This window comes from Haliotis rufescens, unplaced genomic scaffold, assembly GCF_023055435.1.
Source record: "Haliotis rufescens isolate VD_foot unplaced genomic scaffold, xgHalRufe1.0.p SCAF_8, whole genome shotgun sequence".
Taxonomy (NCBI): Eukaryota; Metazoa; Mollusca; class Gastropoda; order Lepetellida; family Haliotidae; genus Haliotis; species Haliotis rufescens.
The window spans coordinates 32,812,912-32,835,191 of record NW_025964372.1 but is presented as its reverse complement, the minus strand read 5'-3'; the positions used below and the strand labels follow the sequence as shown (position 1 = coordinate 32,835,191).

At 42.7% G+C, this 22,280-nt stretch overlaps 1 protein-coding gene across 1 annotated transcript in view; it reads right to left on the bottom strand.

Moving 5' to 3' along the window:
• Positions 1–22,280, bottom strand: part of LOC124114386 (laminin subunit gamma-1-like) — a 92,838-nt gene that overhangs the window by 22,542 nt on the left and 48,016 nt on the right. The window contains exons 3-10 of the mRNA XM_048388913.1: positions 12,920–13,050; positions 11,035–11,213; positions 9,150–9,338; positions 8,540–8,657; positions 4,219–4,326; positions 3,786–3,922; positions 2,480–2,602; positions 1,272–1,577 (exon numbers count right to left, since the gene is read on the bottom strand). Coding sequence (XP_048244870.1) covers positions 1,272–1,577; positions 2,480–2,602; positions 3,786–3,922; positions 4,219–4,326; positions 8,540–8,657; positions 9,150–9,338; positions 11,035–11,213; positions 12,920–13,050 — 1,291 coding nt within the window. The remainder of the gene's footprint in view (positions 1–1,271; positions 1,578–2,479; positions 2,603–3,785; positions 3,923–4,218; positions 4,327–8,539; positions 8,658–9,149; positions 9,339–11,034; positions 11,214–12,919; positions 13,051–22,280) is intronic.

Genomic DNA, 22,280 nt, shown 5'->3' with positions numbered 1-22,280 from the left:
CATGAGGAGGATGTCAACATGGATGGATGAGGTAAGCAGACTTTTTTATCTTGATGTCTGGAGCTACCCTGGGAGTTGCCCTAATCTTGATGTCTGGAGCTAGTCTTATTGATTACCCTGCACCTACCCTGAGAGATGCCCTACTCTTGATGTCTGGAGCTAGTCTTATTGATGACCCTGCACCTACCCTGGGAGATGCCCTACTCTTGATGTCTGGAGCTAGTCTTATTGATTACCCTGCACCTACCCTGGGAGATGCCCTAATCTTGATGTCTGGAGCTAGTCTTATTGATTACCCTGCACCTAGGTACCCTGAAAGATGCCCTAATCTTGATGTCTGGAGCCGGTCTTATTGATTACCCTGCACCTACCCTGGGAGATGCCCTAATCTTGATGCCTGGAGCTGGTCTTATTGATGACCCTGCACCTACCCTGGGTGATGCCCTAATCTTGATGTCTGGAGCTGGTCTTATTGATGACCCTGCACCTACTCTGGGAGATGCCCTAATCTTGATGTCTGGAGCTAGTCTTATTGATAACCCTGCACCTACCCTGGGAGATGCCCTAATCTTGATGTCTGGAGCTGGTCTTATTGATAACCCTGCACCTACCCTGAGGGATGCCCTAATCTTGATGTCTGGAGCTGGTCTTATTGATAACCCTGCACCTACCCTGGGAGATGCCCTAATCTTGATGTCTGGAGCTGGTCTTATTGATAACCCTGCACCTACCCTGAGGGATGCCCTAATCTTGATGTCTGGAGCTGGTCTTATTGATAACCCTGCACCTACCCTGGGAGATGCCCTAATCTTGATGTCTGGAGCTAGTCTTATTGATAACCCTGCACCTACCCTGGGAGATGCCCTAATCTTGATGTCTGGAGCTAGTCTTATTGATAACCCTGCACCTACCCTGAGGGATGCCTTAATCTTGATGTCTGGAGCTGGTCTTATTGATAACCCTGCACCTACCCTGAGGGATGCCTTAATCTTGATGTCTGGAGCTAGTCTTATTGATAACCCTGCACCTACCCTGAGGGATGCCTTAATCTTGATGTCTGGAGCTGGTCTTATTGATAACCCTGCACCTACCCTGAGGGATGCCTTAATCTTGATGTCTGGAGCTGGTCTTATTGATAACCATGCACCTACCCTGAAAGATGCCCAAATCTTGATGTCTGGAGCTGGTCTTATTGATAACCATGCACCTACCCTGAAAGATGCCCAAATATTGATGTCTGGAGCTGGTCTTATAGATAACCCTGCACCTACCCTCAGCAGTGTATGTGCCCCTGATCTTGATGGCTGTAAGGTTGGACAGTATGGCAATGAAATCCGACGCCTTCAGCCTTGGAGTCCACTGGTAGTCCGGGTGTTCGTGGAGACGGAATCGGTAATTCTTGCCTACCAGACCCGGCATCTGATTCCCTGCTGCAAAGATTGGACCTGAGACCTTCTGCCCCGCGCCCTCCAGCACGACGTCGATGATGGAAGGTCGTGCTCCAGTCGCATCCCCGATTCTCAAGTTGAATGTCAAGAACCTATTGTAGCTGAAACGCTGGTCTCCCAAATACCGAACTGGAACAGGTAAACATGAACTCGTTTGGTCTCTACAAAGTTTCATTGTCTTCTAATAGTTTGCTTATCTGCATTTTGAAATGATCTCTAGAAAGCTATTACTCGCATAATTAAATATCGGCACAAATATTGAATAAATATTCTGAATTTTTCTGCACCAATCTATTATATATATTTATTTCATGACACTCTCCACAATTTACTGTATCTCTCTTTGTGCTATGTAATAAAACAAGCCCTTATTGTTTTTTGCAAACATTATATATGAAATATATGCCATGTACATTATTCATGCTTGTGAGCATGAAAAAAAACAAAATATGAATAAGAAACATGATAAGTGACATGATAGTGAAACCCAAGAGGACGTGTATGATGCTGACAAACCTAGAAACATAATAGGCGCGAACTGGGATTCAAACCCACGATCAACCCATGCCCCAGATACAGTAAGTGTTTTGTTTGTTTGTTTGTTTGTTGTTTAACGCCACACTCAGCAATATTCAAGCTATATGACGGCGGTCTGTAAATAATTGAGTCTGGACCAGACAATCCAGTGTATGACATCATGAGCATCAATCCATGCAATTGGGATTGATTACATGCATCAACCAAGTCAGCGAGCCTGACCACCCGATCCCAACGACAAGCATAGTGGCCTTTTACGGCAAGTATGAGTTGCTGAAGACCTATTCTACCCCGGAATCAGATACAGTAAGTGAGTATGTATGGTTCAACACTGCTTTTAGCAAAATTCCAGTAACATCACAATTGTGGACACCAGAAATGGGCTTCACCATTGTACCTATGTGGGGAATCAAAAGCAGGCCTCCAGCCAGATGAGCTAAAGCCTTAAACCAGTAGGCTACCCCAGCTGCCCCAAGGTACAAAGTGACTCCTACCTGGAGCCTGGAAATACATGGAGTCAGTTCCTGGAGCCGACACACCAAGGTTCTTGGTGAACCCGTTATAGTTAGTTTCCACTTCCTGGTTGCGACGGTCAACTGCTGTCCAACGCTGTTTGCCTACAGAAAAAATATATATGAAATTTCTCAATATTTTGTCATCACATTCACAAATAAGAAAATCCTATTCCAAGATTCAGTAACTAATGATTTCAATGACAAGCAGTGAATCCTGGAATTCACTGTACCATACTCCAGTTTCACAGAAAATCCCATATTCACAGACAAGATAACTTGTAAGAACTGTGACACCCAACAGATCCATGTCTGTGGGGGAGCTGGACGTCAGTGTCAGCTTAATTTGGGAGAACGTCCAAAGTGATACAGGTTGTAGGTGAGAGGTCCACTTTTGTGAAACCCAGGGTTCATAATCAGGATCAAGTCATTATTAGCAGAAACTGGATGGCCAGCTAGGTCACGCAATTCTGCTCAGCAACTTTTGGTACCTGAGAATATCGGAACCCTCTTCCAAGAGTGAGTGAGTGAGAGAGTTTGGTTGAACGCTGCTTTTAACATTATTCCAGTTATATCGCGGCGTGTCAGCTTAATGTGGGAGGAAAGCCCGAAGTGATGCAGGTCTCAGACGTTTACCACTTCGGTGAAACCCACAAGCACGGGTATGGTGCTGACAAACCTAGAAACATAATCGGGGCGAACCGGGATTCGAACCCATAACCATAGGTTTCTGCCGGCCCAAGGGACGCAACTTGACACAGCGAATCGCGGAGCCTTAGACGAATGGGCCACCTGTGCCCCCAAGAAGGTGCAGAAGTTCGGTATACACCAGATTAACCGATGGTCTATCCAAGATTCCAAGTAAGTGATTGACTTGGGTTTAACGCCACATTAAACAGTATCCCAGTTATATCACCGCGTGTAAGCATGATGTGGGAGGAAAGTCTGAAGTGATGCAGGTTTACCACCCTGGTGAAACCACAAGCACGGTTATGGTGTTGACAAACCTAGAAAAATAATGAGGACAAATCCGGGATTCGAACCCACAATTATAAGTTTGCCATCCCAGTTTCTTGGGATGCAGCTCAGCAAAATGAATTGAGGCGCCTTTAACACAGCAAAATGAATTGAGGCGCCTTTAACACAGCAAAATGAATTGAGGCACCTTTAACACAGCAAAATGAATTGAGGCGCCTTTAACACAGCAAAATGAATTGAGGCGCCGAAGACGACTTGGCCACACGTGGCATCACATACAGAACTGTCATGAGATGTTGGACACACCCACCAGTTTCAAAGTCAGTGGAGATGTTCCTGGCATAGTATCCTGGTGCTGACTGGCAGATGGAGGAATGGCCGTAACAGAAACAGGGAACACAGCCGAACGGATGTGCCTCACTTAAACCAAAGAACCCTGGTTTGCAGCTGAAATGTCAAAAGATTATTATGCATTATTCAGAATATTTTGAAGATAATTGAACCATATTGTCAAACTCCATGTCCAGCTTATCAAATGATCCGAAACATATTTCTTAACTAATTATGTACAGATTTTTTCAACACCTATTATATAAGTCCTAAACTCACTGATTACAAGATTTGATAATAAAAGTAAAACTCAGAAAATATCACTGTTTGTAGGCTATGATGTTGCAATGCGGCAAAGTGATTACATAGAAAATATCCGTCATCATCATCCTCATCATTATCATCATCATCACCTGTCGCAGGTGCGTCCCTCCACGTTCTCCTTACAGGTACATTCTCCAGTGCGAGTGTCACAACGAGGTTCGTTGTTGTAGCTGCCAGCTGAGTTACAGGAACATGGTCTGCAAAACAAAACACAAACATCTCTCAAACCAATCTGTGACTATGTGACTGATTTTACCAAGTTTGCAGTTATGTGATGTTGAGGACATAAATATAGTTACTGTTAGTCCATGTTTAAAGAAACACATCATACAATGGAACACTTCTTAGATTGATTGCATCTTGGCTTATGACCAATTAAATTAAATCTGCTACACGCCAACTTCATGCTGTGAGATCAAGGAAAGATCCATAAAGTTGGGTTTTTTTTCTTACGCATTGGCAAGAACTAAGGTATTGTTGGTACAGAAGCTTGAGATATTTGAGATTTTAAGATATTTGTTGGTTTGTTGTTTAATGCAGCACTCAGCATTATTCCATCTTTTTGATGGTGGTATGTAAATAACCGAATATGGACCAGACAATCCAGCGATCGACATACTGAACATCAATCCACGCAATTGGGCATCAACCAAGTCAGCGATCCCTTTAACAGTTGCCTCTTACAACAAGCATGCATCTTAAAATGATGACATAACAGCTTACAAGTTACATAGCCAGAATGCACAATGAGTACAAGGTAAACAAAACATAACATTTAGCTGCATCCTATTTCTGAGGGTTCTCAGGTAAGCCCTTTGAAAATGAGTGAGTGAGTTGGGTTTAATGCCACTTTTAACAGTATTCCAGTTATATCTCGGCGTGTCAGCTTAATGTGGCAGGTATTAGACGTTTACCACTTCGGTGAAACCCACAAGCACGGGGATGGTGCTGACAAACCTAGAAACATAATCGGGGCGAACCGGGATTCGAACCCACAATCAAAGGTTTCTGGCATGCCCAAGGGATGCAACTCTGCACAGCGAATCACGGCGCCTTAGACGACTGGGCCACCCATGCCCCCCCTTTGAAAATGAAAACCTTATACATTGTTCTAGACAGGACTGTTTGGATACTGATGGCGAGTGAATGGATTAATGTCCAAGTACTGCACACAACTAGTTAAACACCACCAAATTCACAGTTCAAAACTTAAAAACTTCAGTGGATGAAAATAAAATCAAAACAAGATAAAACATCCCCAGCTAAAGGTTCTAAACCAAATCAGAATCAGTTGTTCAGATGGTCACTTTCTCAAAGAGTGAGTAAGTGAGTATGGTTTAATGCCGCTTTTAGCAATATTCCAGCAATGTCACGCCAGGGGACTTCAGAAAATGGGCTTTACACATTTCAACCGATGGGGGAATCGAACCCGGATGAGCGAACACTTTAACCAGTAGGCTACCCCACCGCCCCCACTTTCACAAAGAAGATTGAGTGTAGACTGAGAAACCTGGCAGTTCATGATATTGGACGATTTTGTGCAAGATTTATATGTCTTTGAATTGTACATCTATCAAGTACTGAAAACTAACCTTGTGTTTCAATATTTAGTGCTGTCAATTTTAACATGATGACCTAAGCTAAATTTGATAGTTTCAAGCAGAGGACATTGGTGAGGAACTGGGGTTGGTGCGTTGACCTTTCTGTTCTCCGGAAAGAAACTGGCTTATGCAGCAATCATCATTTCAAAATAATATTTGTCCTTCTAACCAGCATCACCTAAAAACTCAATCTCCATCAACCTATACATCCAATTAATGCCAAGTTGGTCAAATATGTCTGTGCAGATGACCTCATCCCGACGGCTAGAGTGATTAAGATGCCAAGAGGAATTCCATGCACATCAGTCCGCCCACAGGAAGGGGAATTAACCCCTGAATCTCGTACAGGAGCCCCATTGTCTCTGCTAATATTTCCCCCCTGGAACGAAGGCGGACAGCAAAGGTCGTGGCGAGCATGTCCTCGCATATTCTTGTAATCATTACAATGGCTGCTGTACATTGTACAACAACAGGGAAACCATTAACCTTTGCTGTATGACTCTTGTAACAAAATATTTTACCTTCTAAATGGAAGAAAGGTCAACTTGTGTTTGAGAAAAGAATCCTGGTAATATTAACATTGAGCTATATTTTACATATGGATGACTTTTTTCACTCACATTTGAAAGAAAACAAATTAGAGAGGGAAGGCAAGTTGTAAAACTAGAACAAAAAAGAGTGAGTGTGTATTGTTTTATGATGCCTTTAGCAATCTTGGAGCAATATCTCAGCCGGGGGACACCAGAAATAGGCTTCACACATTGTACCCATGTGGGGAATTGAACCCGGGTCTTCAGCGTGATGAGCAACCACTTTAACCACTAGGCTACCCAACCAACCCAGAATCAAAAAGAAATAATTAATATCAATTTGCCAGTTGCTACTATTTCAGCATACTATCATATTGAGTGGGCATACTATGGCAGAAACTTAACACAATATGATTCATTTGTCTATAAAGCAATGTCATGTAGTGAGTGAGTGAGTTTGGTTTTAAGCCACTTTTAGCAATATTCCAGCAATATAGCAGCGGGGGACACCTGAAATGGGCTTCACACATTGCACCCGTGTCATCACAAGAATTCAACCATGGAACCATGTGGAAATCAAACCTGGCCTTCAGCATGAGTGAACACTGAAACAACTAGGCTACCCCATCCCCCCTAACAATGTCATGGTGACTTGCGCAGTGGCAGTGATCCTAGACATCCTAGAGTTGGAATATTTGTCAATGTTTTCAAGATAAATACAAAGATTCATTGTTACAACAGGTGTTGAAGCTGTCACTGTGGACATTTCTATGACAAAAACACAACAATTTAAGTGATACTTAGCTGGAATATTGCTGAGTGCGGCATTAATCAACAAAGCAACCAACCAACATAACAGCCTTACCAACAAACAGATATGTACTCAACAACTTATAATGGGATTTTGTATATTTGATATTTATCTGAAACTGGATACTTGAATACATTCTTTGTTACAAGGAAAATGTTTATATGCAGCTGTGGTCTTGTTTGACCTCAAGGGAGTGAGTCAGAAGACACAGCTCCACCATCTCAAAGCAGCCTAATTACTCAACCTTACAGAAGCATAGGGTAGCCTAGTGGTTAAAGCATTTGCTCATCCAGCTTAAGGCTTGAGTTTGATTCCCCACATCCCACATTGATACAATATGTGAATCCCATAAGTGGTGTTTCTTGTAGGGCTGGGATGAGTCCAAATTTACTAGCCAGGTACCCAACCCGTTATTGCTTGACCCTACCCAGGTACCCGCTGCAGGTCTCAAGAGTTGGTAACAAAATGTCTGATTGGGAATTGTTTTACCGCAGCCCTGCCCAAAACTATTTAGATACATAGGTATAAAACAATCAGATCATGCGTACACTGAAGTTTGACTGAAGCTTTATCTTTACTCAAACATATACAAGTCAAAAGAAATGAAAACATTGGTAGCTTGAAGTGTAACCACTGAGTTATAGTGAGTTTTTGTCATTAAACAATACATCACGTGACTAACCACGGTCCCAGGTAGTCCTGTGAGTACCCGGGTCCTACTCAGGACCCTCGTGACTCGAATACCAGAGTTACCCGTTCCAGGCCTAGTCTCCCGCCCTGATATTGCTGGAATATTGCTTAAAGTGGCATTAAACAATTCTCACTCAGCCTTACAATTTGACGAGTGACAACCTCAATATTTCCTCATGTCACTGTTAGGGTTGGGATGGGTAACTCGGGTAGGTACTGAGTAGGACCCGGGTACCCACAGGACCCGTGGTAAGTTACGTGATTATATTGTTTAATGGCAAAAAATATCTAGATCTCTATGGTTACAAATGTGATTAATGTTCACATTTCTTTCTGACTTTGCACACATTCCTTCTGACTTTATATGTTTGCATACTGATAAAACATCAGTCAACTTCAGTGTATGCATGACCAGATCGGTTTAAATTTATTTTGACAGGAGTACGGTCAATCTATTCCAAATCGGACATGTTTTACCTATCTCTTGAGACCAACAGCTGGTACCCGGGTAGGGTCGGGTAATGGGGAGGTGGGTACCCGGGTAGTAAATTTGGACTCGTCCCAGCCCTAGTCACTGTGTCCATTCTTGTTTAACACAATACTCGGCAATATTCCAACTATATGATGGTGGCCAGTAAATGATCAAGTCCAGTGATCAATATTGAGATCAATGATCCATGCCATCGAAGTACGAGGGCACATTTTTATTACTTACCAGGAACTTTTACTAACAACGAACATTTACAAACAATTTATCATTACTAATTATAATACCGACCTGCAGCCATACGCGTCGAAGTCGAAGAAGTTGGCCTCACATCGATCACACTTGTCGCCTGCTACTCCCGGTTTACACCTGCACTGGCCTTGCTCATTACACTGTAGGGACTCGGACCCTACACGATGAATAAGGAGTGTGTCGGTATAGGGCTACACTGTCAGAAGCATGTTATTGTGATTTGAAACCTCTGACGTCAGGGAAGAATTTCATGTGGACATACCTTTAGGATTACACTGACAAGCATTTTATTGTGATTTGAAACCTCTGAACATCAGGGAAGAATTTCATGTGGACATACCTTTATGATCACACTGACAGAGGCATGTTATTGTGATTTGAAACCTTTGAAAATCATGGTAGAATCAATGTCGACATGCTCGTATGATTATATATCTACAGAGGCATCTTACTGTGACTATAAACCTCTTAAAGTCGGAGGGGAATATGTTGACATACCTTTAGGGACACACTGACAAAGGTATACTATTGTGATTTGAAATGTCATTGTGGCATCCATGAAGACGTAGCTGTAAGATTACATGGACTTAGGCATTTTAATTGTGATTTGAAACCTCTGAAAGTTAAGTTGCAATCTTTGTGTACATACCTGTGGGGTTACACTGACAGTCTATGCACCTATTCTCAGGTAATTTGCGGTAGTGGTTGACCAGACATCGTTCACAGTGAGCGCCGTCAGTGTTGTCGCGGCAGTCATCACAGTGCCCACCGTGGCCTGTACGTAGGTACAGCTCCTGGTCAAAGTGGCATCTGTTGGACAGGTTGTTGCAGTCACAGGCTGGAAGAATACACATCAGCATCATAGACATTGTCATGGCAGTGTATCATGGTGCCAGAGTGTTTGCATACAAATTGGCGCGGGTATGGTGCTGACAAACCTAGAAACATAATCGGGGCGAACCGGGATTCGAACCCACAATCATAGGTTTCTGGCGTGCCCAAGGGACGCAACTCTGCACAGCGAATCTCGGCGCCTTAGACGACTGGGCCACCCGTGCCCCCTAGCATCGTAATGAGTCCCAATTCGATTGACATGGTGCTTAAACATCGAAACAAATAACTGTTTCATGATTGAAACAAGCGGCAGTATCTCCAATACTCAACGTGCTTGATGAATACCATATCCCACATGCCATGGGAAAGTCTGGTTGCATAATATCTTACCTTCCCCATCTTAATACTTATGAACAAGTCTTTTCCATGTAAAATTTCATTAATAGGTCTTCTAATTCAAATCAATTCGAATCAATTCAAACAAGGCATGCCAAAGTCACGCTTGAGAGTGTCATTTCAATTGTTGATTACAAGTTCATGATCAAGCGAGAAAGATTCTGTGCTAAGTTATAGATAAAAAAACGAGCCTAAGAACCTGATTCATTTCGTTACGTTCAATGACAAGCATAGGTTCTGAACCCGAAATCCCCCCCCCCTTTGCTTCAAGAGGAAAAGAGGAACATAAGCAACTGATGTGACAGCAATACGAAGGTATATCAATATCAGAATAGAAGGTGTAACAAAAGTGAAATAAACAAACAAAAAACATGAAAAATCTATTCAGATTAAAAAATAATAATTTATGACAGTTGGCAGATGTTGCCAGACCATGCATGGTGAGCAGTACATCTTACCTTAGCTCACCTGGATAGAGCCGCAACAGAGAGAGGGAACGTGTATGCATCATAATCCCGTTTTACATATTTACAGCATATATTAACACTTCATATTTCATATCAAGACACACGAATAAATCTTGAATGATTAAGTAAACCTCAAATACAATTATACATATTATTTAACATTACGTAACTTTTGTCCCGATAGTCTTAACAAACAGCTCAACTTTTGAAATATGAAACATCAACGTCAGAAAACAATGAGTCTTAATAATCTTCCAAAACAGATTCCATCAGGTGCAAAGGGCAACTTATATGAATGGATCACTGAAAATCAGTGATGACCTCAGGTACTTGCCAAAAGTTGCAATAAGATAAGATTTTGAGTTGACTGCAGTCTTGGCAACACACGATGAGCATCCTCATATTATAGAAGGCAGCAAATAATAGTTAGTGATTTCATAGACCACTGAAATAAAACTGTCAAAGACAAGTAGAATTCAGGAAGGACTAATGGCGTTTGCAGGTTGACAACCACTCAGACCATTATGTTGAGTGAGTGAGTGAGTATGGTTTTATGCCGATTTTAGCAATATTCCAGCAATATAACGTCTGGGGACACCAGAAATGGGCTTAACACATTGTTCCCATGTTGGGAATCGAACCCGGGTTTTCAGCGTGACGAGTGAACATTTTAACCACTAGGCTACCCGACCGCACCCCCCGTAATGTCGATGACATCTATTGAGCAGATCATTTTTGCAGACTATTGAAAACGAAGATAAATGCTAAACAATGTAAGGATGACATTCAAAGCTAACAATGAGGTGACAACTATTTTAACACGTAACTGAGACTTACGTAGACATTCGTGTGCATCTGATTCAGTAGCTCTGGCCCATGGGATGTCATTGTAGAAGGGCAGGCACTCCCCACAGTCTGGTCCCTGTGTGTTGTGCTCGCACGTACAGATGAGCTCATCCTCCAGACCCTGGCTGGTCACCTCCTTGCACTCGCTGCCGTGGCCGTTACACTTACACCTAGACACCAGAAACACACATCACTGTCTCATGTCTACACCTTGTCACCTGCTTACACTGGGGGCCGTGGCCATTACACGAATAGCAAGACTAGGTTGCTGAAGACCTATTCTACCCCGGAATCATAGCTGGGATCATTTATATAGAGTTTTAGCGCCATTGACCGTGTAGTATCAGAGATACTGTTAAAAGAGAAAGACATGCCAAGAAAGGGATGATATGTTATACAGCATACCACATATACAGCATACCACATACCTGTGTATATCAAATTTCATAGAGATACATGCAGCAATGGCTGAGCAATGGGAGAAAATAACATTTTCAATATGGCCAAATTTAAGGTCAGATCGAAATTCTGTGAGCACATTTTAGGGACACTATAGCTTGGATCATCCATAAAAGTTTTAGTTTTAAATGCGTTGTATTTTTAGTGATATATATTAATTTTTTTTATTAAAAATGTAAAAATTAACATGGGACGGACAGGCAGGTTAACAAAAATAGATACCCTATTCGACGTAATAAGCGCCCCGCTCTAATAAGCGCCCACGGCGATATTTGCTAATATATTGACAAGTGAACAATCCCAATTAGCACCCCTTTGGATTGATCAATGTACACAAGACTTATTTATTCGCGAATAATACGCACTCGTGTGTTATATGCACCCTTAATTATAGGCAATTAAATTCTGGAAAAAGATATATGTCGTATATAAACATTTCAGGCTGTCAGCATAAACCACGAAATTTATCTTTCAACTCTGTTGTTTTTCACCAAAATAATATTCTAATAAGAGCCCCCTATTTCTAATTTTGAGAGCGCCCTGGGCGCTTTTTACGTCGAATACGGTATGCTGCAATCAAAGTGACATTTACAGTAAAGTACGGTTAACACGACCTCAAAGGGCAGGCCTCAAAGCTACAAGTATTTTTTTCCAGGTAGCCAGTGGTAAAATCAAGAAGTCAAGCCAATATTGTAGGTAGCCAAAGGTATTTGAAATTATCTTTTATCAAATAACTATTACATGTACAAGTCATAGCATTTGTCTTGGAATTGTATATTAGTGGAAACTGTACTTGAGTTTTCTTGTTTGTGACTCGAACAATGATGCAATTTATGTTTCTAGATTATGTAGGTAATATTTATGCATTTTATGCGAATTATTTGCGAGTACAATTAGTAGCAGACATGTTTATTTTTGTGTCTACATATGTGTAGACATAGAATTGAGTAGCCACAAGGTATTTTCAAGGTAGTCATTGGGCTACCTCTGAATTTTAAACAGCAGATAACTTGAAATTTAGGTCTCATAGGCAACCGTTTTAGTCGCAACTTTGAGGCCTGAAGGGACCACTAATATTAGTTCGTCATAACCGTAGTTCGTTATAAACATATATACAGTATATATACAGCAAAAGGCCGGGACCAAAATTAAATTTGTTATATCCATAAGTTTTTTATAAGCATGTTCGTTATAAACGTAGTTAACCGTATATTAAACTACTATTTGAAAGAAAACATTATTCAAGTGCAACAAAGCACATCCTTAAAATCAACAGGCATTTTAAATGTGACATCCTTGGTTCTCAATTCCAGCTTTTCTCATTTGTCTTTGGAATTAACACACAAAAAAAAAATTCTTGAATCATGGAATAAAATATTAATTAAGATCCCAACTGTGAGTGAGTGAGTGTAGTTACCTGGCACCGACAGCTAAATCAGATATGGCATAGAAATAGGACTTTAAAACTTGAGGGTCTCCAAACACTTCATCTCCAAAAGTGTTCATACGGGTCAGAACTATCTTGATGGCTGATGCCGTCACCCAGTCCTGGAAAGGAAAGAAAGTCAGATATTAGACACATATTTTATTTTACAATGAGCGTTATAATTTTGCTTCATGCTGATTGGCTACCTCATTAATGTTCCATTGTTGAAGAGGAGACCCATTCCAGTGCATAGAACACAATGTCGCAAATAACGGAAGATCATGTCATCCATTGTTCATTATGTCATAACGTTTCAACAACAGACAAACACTTGAGATCAGGAAAATAATTTTTTAATTTATATCTCAGAAAAAAGACTATGGGTAATATAATGAATAAAAAGTGTTCAACTAGACCAATATTCAGATCCAAGTCTGGTGCAAATGTCCATAAAAATTCGCAAATCATAAATTTCCCAATCTATGTTAATATGGTTATTACTAATGTTGTGGCTTTCTAGAGGTAACAGTCACTGATAACAGGACCAATAAAGACAAAAGAGTTTACTAAAGAGTTTACTAAGTTTACTGTGTTGTATGTTCATAGAAGTCAAATAATAACGGACACAAGACAGACATGTGAAAAGACAGGGCAGACATGGATGGACACAAGACAGACATGTGAAAAGACAGGGCAGACATGGACAGACAGAAGACTGTCATGTGAACAGACAGGGCAGACATGGACAGACAGAAGACTGACATGTGAACAGACAGGGCAGACATGAACAGACAGAAGACTGTCATATGAACAGACAGGGCAGACATGGACAGACAGAAGACTGACATGTGAACAGACAGGGCAGACATGGACATACAGAAGACAGACATGTGAACAGACAGGGCAGACATGGACAGACAGATGACTGACATGTGAACAGACAGGGCAGACATGGACAGACAGAAGACTGACATGTGAACAGACAGGGCAGACATGGACAGACAGAAGACTGACATGTGAACAGACAGGGCAGACATGAACAGACAGAAGACTGACATGTGAACAGACAGGGCAGACATGGACAGACAGAAGACTGACATGTGAACAGACATGGGCAGACATGGACAGACAGAAGACAGACATGTGAACAGACAGGGCAGACATGGACAGACAGAAGACTGTCATGTGAACAGACAGGGCAGACATGAACAGACAGAAGACTGACATGTGAACAGACAGGGCAGACACGGATAGACAGAAGACTGACATGTGAACAGACAGGGCAGACATGAACAGACAGAAGACTGTCATGTGAACAGACAGGGCAGACATGGACAGACAGAAGACTGACATGTGAACAGACAGGGCAGATATGGACAGACAGAAGACTGACATGTGAACAGACAGGGCAGATACGGACAGACAGAAGACTGTCATGTGAACAGACAGGGCAGACATGGACAGACAGAAGATTGACATGTGAACAGACAGGGCAGACATGGACAGACAGAAGACTGTCATGTGAACAGACAGGGCAGACATGGACAGACAGAAGACTGTCATCACACCACATGTTCAGAGCAACTGAATATTTAAAGATGCAAGACAGACACATGAAAAGACAGGCAGACATGGACAGACAAAGACGGATATTGCAACGCATGTTCAGAGTAGTTAAATAGTAACAGACAGTAGACAGACAATAATGGATAATGGACACAAAGAAGACATCACACCATCCAATAAAACCTATTGAGATCTTTAATTTTCAAGTCCTTTATTTAAATAAAGTATGTCAAGTATTAAACTGGGCTCATAGAGCAGGTGAAACACTACTTGTGAACATCCAACTTTGTTCTTGCCGATGTTGGATTTCAGACCTAGGATTGGTCGTCACACACCGATGAACGTCAGTTGCTTAAAAATACTTAAGAGAATTGTAAGACCTGCTCAACAGACCGGAGGTCATGCATGCAAACCTATTCATGAAATCCCACTTTTCACATGCAGTTTCTAAATGTCAACAAAAACGCCCCCTTCTCATGAATGAATCAGCAGAGTTTGTTAAAAGCTATATGATTACGCGATAAAAGCTTTCCATATTCACCGTCCTATTAACGATGATTCGGCAAATACGATTAAAGTTCCATTCATTTCAAGCAGTTCCGAGAGTGCAGCAGTGACAACTGTTAATCGTGTCATCACCTGCACCGATGTTGTGGTGGGCTGATGTGAGGTGATCCAGTGGGCTGACTTGCAGGGCCGGCCGAGCAGACGACAACATACGTTCAAAGTTAAACACACCTTGCCACTTCCTTATGCCCGCTCACTGAAGCACAACTCCAGTCAGGTGTAAACATTCTAAAATTTGACACAGGTGGGCTTAAATATGGGCTCAGTGTTTAGTTACTGTTTGTGTAAAGTCCTTTGACAGTTTTTCTCAGTTCATTGCCACTATTGACATAATCCCACACACATACGCAAATGTCTAGTAATAATCATGCTTTATTTTACGTAATGCAACACTTGTGGGGATGTTTGGCCTCGTACAATATCCCTTTGTCGCCAGATGGTATGTGCAAGTTTTTGATGCAACCATTCTGTCAGGTTGACAATTAACAACAACTTCAATCTGGATCCTTTGTCAGCACCATACCTGTGCTCATTGGTTTCACAAAAAAGGTAAACATCTGAGGCTTTCCTATCACATTAATATATGTGGTTTTCTGAGATAGCATGTGATTAAAATTAATGGCAGCCTTGAAGAGATTTTGTTCTTTTTTGTGTGTGGAAAGTGACTTTGATTGTTGATAAGGATCCCTACCTGTGAGTGGGTGGGTGGGTGGGTGGGTGGGTGGGTGGGTGAGTGGGTGAGTGAGTGAGTGAGTGAGTGAGTGAGTGAGTGAGTGAGTGAGTGAGTGAGTGAGTGAGTGAGTGAGTGAGTGGGTGGGTGGGTGGGTGGTTGGGTGGGTGGGTGGGTGAGTGGGTGGGTGGGTGGGTGGGTGGGTGGTTGGGTGGGTGGGTGGGTGGGTGGGTGGGTGGGTGAGTGAGTGAGTGAGTGAGTGAGTGAGTGAGTGAGTGAGTGAGAGTGATTTGTTTAACGCTGCACTCAGCAATATTGCAGCTATATGATGGCGATCTGTAAATAATCCAGTGATTGCTAACATGAGCATTGATCAGTGCAATTGGGATACGATGACATGCATCAATCAAGTCAGCGTACCTGAGTGAGTGAGTGAGTGAGTGAGTGAGTGAGTGAGTGAGTGAGTTGTTTAACGCTGCACTCAGCAATATTGCAGCCATATGATGCGATCTGTAAATAACCCAGTGATTGCTACCATGAGCATTGATCAGTGCAATTGGGATACAATGACATGCATCAACCAAGTCACCGTACCTGAGTGAGTGAGTGAGTGAGTGAGTGAGTGAGCGAATCTAGTTTTAGAAAGAAAGCTTGTTAATGACAAGCATTCCAATGACAGGAACCACTGCATAAAGAAAATTAATAGAGAGACCTCTTACAACTGACAAGCAAGCAAAGATAAGATACCCCAAGATCAGAGAACACTCATTGAATAAGCTTCCCTCTCTCAATAATCCCTAGTTTGTATTCTGGCCACATCAAAAGCTGTCCATGACTACCAAGCATGTTGAAGCTAGCAGAACTAATTGAAGCCAGGTTGGCAGGCTGCGTCCAATTTTGTGGTGAATGGAGCTAGGACACTATTGAGCATGTGCAGAACTCTGCCCATATCCTTATCTTCATTCATACAGTGCCGTAAAACACTAGGAGATGTGGGTCACTGATAGATGGGGGCTTGGAGTACCGTATTTATGTCTATTAGGGCACATGCTTGGGTAGGTAGGTGTGGGTCACTGATAGATAGGGACTTGGTGTACCGTATTTATGTCTATTAGGGCACATGCTTGGGTAGGCTTGGGTAGGTGTGGGAAATGTGGGTCACTGATAGATGGAGACTTGGAGTACCGTATTTATGTCTATTAGGGCACATGCTTGGGTAGGTGAAGGGGATGTGGGTCACTGATAGATGGGGACTTGGTGTACCGTATTTATGTCTATTAGGGCACATGCTTGGGTAGGTGAAGGAGATTTGGGTCACTGATAGATGGGGACTTGGTGTACCGTATTTATGTCTATTAGGGCACATGCTTGGGTAGGTAGGTGTGGGTCACTGATAGATAGGGACTTGGTGTACCGTATTTATGTCTATTAGGGCACATGCTTGGGTAGGTGTGGGAGATGTGGGTCACTGATAGATAGGGACTTGGTGGACCGTATTTATGTCTATTAGGGCACATGCTTGGGTAGGTGTGGGTCACTGATAGATGGGGACTTGGTGTACCGTATTTATGTCTATTAGGGCACATGCTTGGGTAGGTAGGTGTGGGTCACTGATAGATAGGGACTTGGTGGACCGTATTTATGTCTATTAGGGAACATGCTTGGGTAGGTGTGGGAAATGTAGGACACTGATAGATGGGGACTTGGTGTACCATATTTATGTCTATTAGGGCACATGCTTGGGTAGGTGTGGGAGATGTGGGTCACTGATAGATAGGGACTTGGTGGACCGTATTTATGTCGATTAGGGCACATGCTTGGGTAGGTAGGTGAGGGTCACTGATAGATGGGGACTTGGTGTACCGTATTTATGTCTATTAGGGCACATGCTTGGGTAGGTGTGGGAAATGTGGGTCACTGATAGATGGGGACTTGGTGTACCGTATTTATGTCTATTAGGGCACATGCTTGGGTAGGTGAAGGGGATGTGGGTCACTGATAGATGGGGACTTGGTGTACCGTATTTAGGTCTATTAGGGCACATGCTTGGGTAGGTGTGGGTGATGTGGGTCACTGATAGATGGGGGCTTGGTGGACCGTATTTATGTCTATTAGGGCACATGCTTGGGTAGGTGTGGGTGATGTGGGTCACTGATAGATGGGGGCTTGGTGTACCGTATTTATGTCTATTAGGGCACATGCTTGGGTAGGTAGGTGTGGGTCACTGATAGATAGGGACTTGGTGTACCGTATTTATGTCTATTAGGGCACATGCTTGGGTAGGTGAAGGGGATGTGGGTCACTGATAGATGGGGACTTGGAGTATCATTGGGTACTTTTTAACTGAATCACCGCTAGATTGGGAGGAAACGTGTGCACAGCTGATAGCTATTGCTGGCATAGTTTGCGAGAAAATACACACAGTAATCTTAATCTCTGCATATAAAACAATACCTTGGAGAGCAGGAAATACATATTAAATGGTAAATCATCATGTCTAGTGATGCTTTATATCCAGTTTCATACTTTTATTGATCAAGTTTGTTATACCTGTTTATTCACCTGAATTCGCTGAAGGGATACGATATGGTTTTTAGAAAGCGCATATTAATACTTGATAATATTTTTTTTACACTATGAATCATGATCAACTTCTATTTTAAGCTTTTTTCAAACTCTGAAACGTGCAACGTAGATGGTGCAACGTAGATTGTGTTACGTAGGCAGAGCATGTATACTGTTTTGTATACTCCCTACGACTCGACCTCGGTTAAACCACTGATCCTCTATTACGCTCATCAATTATTTGGACCCTGAAGGTAGCATTGTAGCGAGTGATCATACTTTTGAATCATTAAAGGTAATATTAGTTATAGTCTGACTTATCTGTCAACAAAGTTTTCGCGATCGAGAGCGTGTGTGCCTCGACCGCGACTTGTGTGTTCAAATAAAATATTTCATCACAGCCAGGCCAAGCAAAGCTTCTAAAGTCAGCATTAGACCTACCTTGCCTTACAAATTCCAAGAAATGCAGTCAACTGTCCATCATTCAATTTCCAAGAAGCATGTGCCATAAATGGAAGTGTTACTACTCCAGTTATAACACGGCGTGTCAGCTTAATGTCTGAAGAAAGCCCGAAGTGATGCAGGTCTCGGACTTTTACCACTTCGATGAAACCCATGAGCACGGGTATGGTGCTGACAAACCTAGAAGCATAATCAGGGCGATCCGGGATTCGAACCCACAATCATAGGTTTCTGGCGTGCCCAAGGGACTCAACTCTGCACAGTGAATCACATTGCTTTAGACGACTGGGCCACCCCTGCCCCCCTTTTTGCATGACGCGGCATGGGATCAAACCCAAACATTTCGGTCTCGAGTCAGAACGCTCTACCACTTGACCAGTTTAATATGAATACCCCACTCAGACACAGTTTACTGGCTCCGAGCCGACAGTCCTTGTTTTAGCATCTTTTTTATCAAACCCACGACCTTCCGCTCTCCAAGCAGACGCTCTACCACTTGACCACAGAGGTCACCTCTTTATAGAACTGAATTAATGCTAAAAGTAATTACTATTAGGCCAGAATATGTTTATTGACATGGTTACCTATCGGTGGAGAAAAAAAAAATTTCGGAAAAAAACAAACTGCCATATTGCCGTGTATCCAATCCCCCACCCTCAACATGAACTTGGTAAAAATAATCTGTATTTGCTGTAGCTGCTGCCATTATGCCAGAACATCCTGCACATGAACTGGTTAGTGGGTTACTTTGCCTTAGAAACACTGACATAACACAGACATGAACCAGATGAAGAGCAACCTTACAACTGCAGACTAAATGTTGTGTTTAAGATGCAGGTACAAATGTAACACTTTGAGGTTATGTGAGGTGTGGTGAGTTTTAAGGTGCGTTCAAGATGTGCATGCACTTGTGTGTAGCTGCTTGTACTAGTCCAGACTTTTGCCAGTTTTATAGTGCTAGCCCACTGAGACATCAGTTTAACATGAATACCCAAGGCAGACACAGTATACTGACTCCAAGCCAACCCGTCCTTGTTTCAGCCCCTAAATGCCTAGCTGCAGACAGGGTAACAATAAGTACCATCTTTTAATGTCTCTTGGTGTGACAGATCAAGGGATCGAACCACCAACCTCCTGCACTCCAGGCAGATGCCCTATGCACTAGACCACAGACATGGTCTCAACAGTAAGCATGGTAAGAGACTTGAAACACATTTCAATCAATTGTATAAACTTGTATTATTGTATTAAGTGAAAGGGAAAACATTCATAGGGGAAAACATACATGTGAACATTGTTATATAAATAATCTTCAAAAAAGGAGAATTAAATATGTCAAAGAAGATCAAAACCTGGGATTACAAATATGCAACTGAACATGCTGAAGGGTGTCGACCCATGAAGGAAATGTACAACATGTGAAAAATATAGACCAGTTAGTCATCAATGTCCAGTACATGGCCACCTCATGTGACCTTAACATGACAGTGGATTGTTGACACATGGCCCCAACGTGTGGCTGAAGAAGAAACAATGGTGTATTGGGCTTCAGATCCATCATGGCTTCTAAACCCTTCTTCCTCACATCCTCGGTCCCTTGGTTCCCACTCAACTGATGAAGGATGTTTCAGTGCCTGCCCTCCCCCTTCATTACCCACATTCATCTTTCATTAGATTACGCTTCTCACTCTTGACCCTCCCCTTCAATATGCTCAAACCCCCAAGTGCATACATCAACAGACAATTTTTCCCCTCAGTTATCAACTAGAAAGAACTCTGGGTGTTCATGTGGACCTCTGTCCCACTCTATTTCTCTTGTTCCTGACCTCTTCCCTACTATTACCTGACCTGAACACTCTTACTTTCCTGGCCCTTCCCTTCTCCACCCCAAATACTTGGACTTTCTCCTGGCCCTTCCCTTCTCCACCCCAAATACTTGGACTTTCTCCTGGCCCTTCTCTTCTCCATCCCCCCATCCTGACCCCCCCCCCCCCTCGCCTCCATCTCTACCTGCCACACCCACACCAAATACAGTTCAGGAAACAATGTAACATGACCTAACCAGTCTTCCAGGAGTGACAGGCTTTGTCTATTTTTTTACTGCCTGGCAAGAAGAGAGGTCATCTGGTGGAGCTTTGACAAGATGGCTCCACCGGACCTGTTGAACATCAGAAGATATTTATTCCATGAGATCAACAGTAAGTTTTCCCCATGTGGTGTACAGATTGGTCCCACAGCTGGGTCCTATTTCTGACTTCTAACAAGTTGAGCAGTTCCCTTGTCGAAATGATGGAATGCTAATTCAAGATAAAAACTCAAAACTTAATTTTCTTGAGAAAGCCATGTTGAAATCAAGAAAGAAAAATTAATATAGAGGACAAAATGTATTCCATTATACTTTCATATCATTCATGTCCCTCACAAGTTTTCAGAATGCCTAAATGTTTCAAATAATTTGTAAAACAAAACCTATATTGCCAGAAGCTCAAGCACTACCAACTGAAGATCACAGAGTGCACTGCCCATCTGTGGCAGCAGGACTCTGGGAGCTCTTGCAACCAAGGGGATATTTGATAGCACCTGATTGGACTGTCAGCAGGTGCCCCCCTCCATGTTCTGTGGTTAACCTACATCCCCTGTGGGAATGAGAGATAAATGGTACCAGTAACCTGGTTGTTGACCCAGTGAGGAAGGATTCCTTCCCCTGCAGGTGTGGGAGGCGTGGTGAGTTTTGGTGTGTGTGTGTGAGGTGAGGTGAGGTGAGGCAGGTTTAATGTCTCGTCCAAGATTATTGCACTTACATAGAGACGTGCATGCGTGCGTGCGTGCGTGCGTGCATGTGTAGCTGCTTGTACTAGTCTGGACTGATGCCGATTTATAGTGCTAGCCACTGAGATATCATGCCGCAGTTTTAACATGGATATCTCACTCAGACATAGTATACGGACTCCGAGCCGACCAGTCCTTGTTTTAGCCCCTTAATGCCAAGCGCCAGACAGGGTAACAACAAGTACCATCTTTTAACGTCTTTTGGTATGACTCAGCTGGGAATCGAACCCCAGACCTTTCGCTCTCCGGGAGGACGCTCCACCTCTAGGTCCTGTGAGAGAGGAGGTAACAATATGATCCAGTAGTCTGATTGCTGGGGTATTCCCCCCTTCTCTCCAACATTTGTTCTGGGGTGCGTGTTGAGGGGGGAGATGGAGGGAGGGATTCCCTTCATGGACAGTTGTGTGGGGGGGGATTCCTTCCCCCTGCAGTACTGGCGGGGGCTGGGTTGGTGTCGGGGTATTATGTGGGTTTGTAACAATGTGACATACTGATAAAACAACACTCCTAAAACAAATCCTGATTCCTCCAAAAGAATGGTCAAGTTTTGTTGTCGGGACTATTTGACATGTTTCAACAAAGATCAACATAAGAGCCCAAATTGGATAAGTCTGTATCGGCCATTAATATCTGTGCACAAAGCACAATCAGATACCTTTATCTCCCATACCCTGATGAACATTGCCTATAACT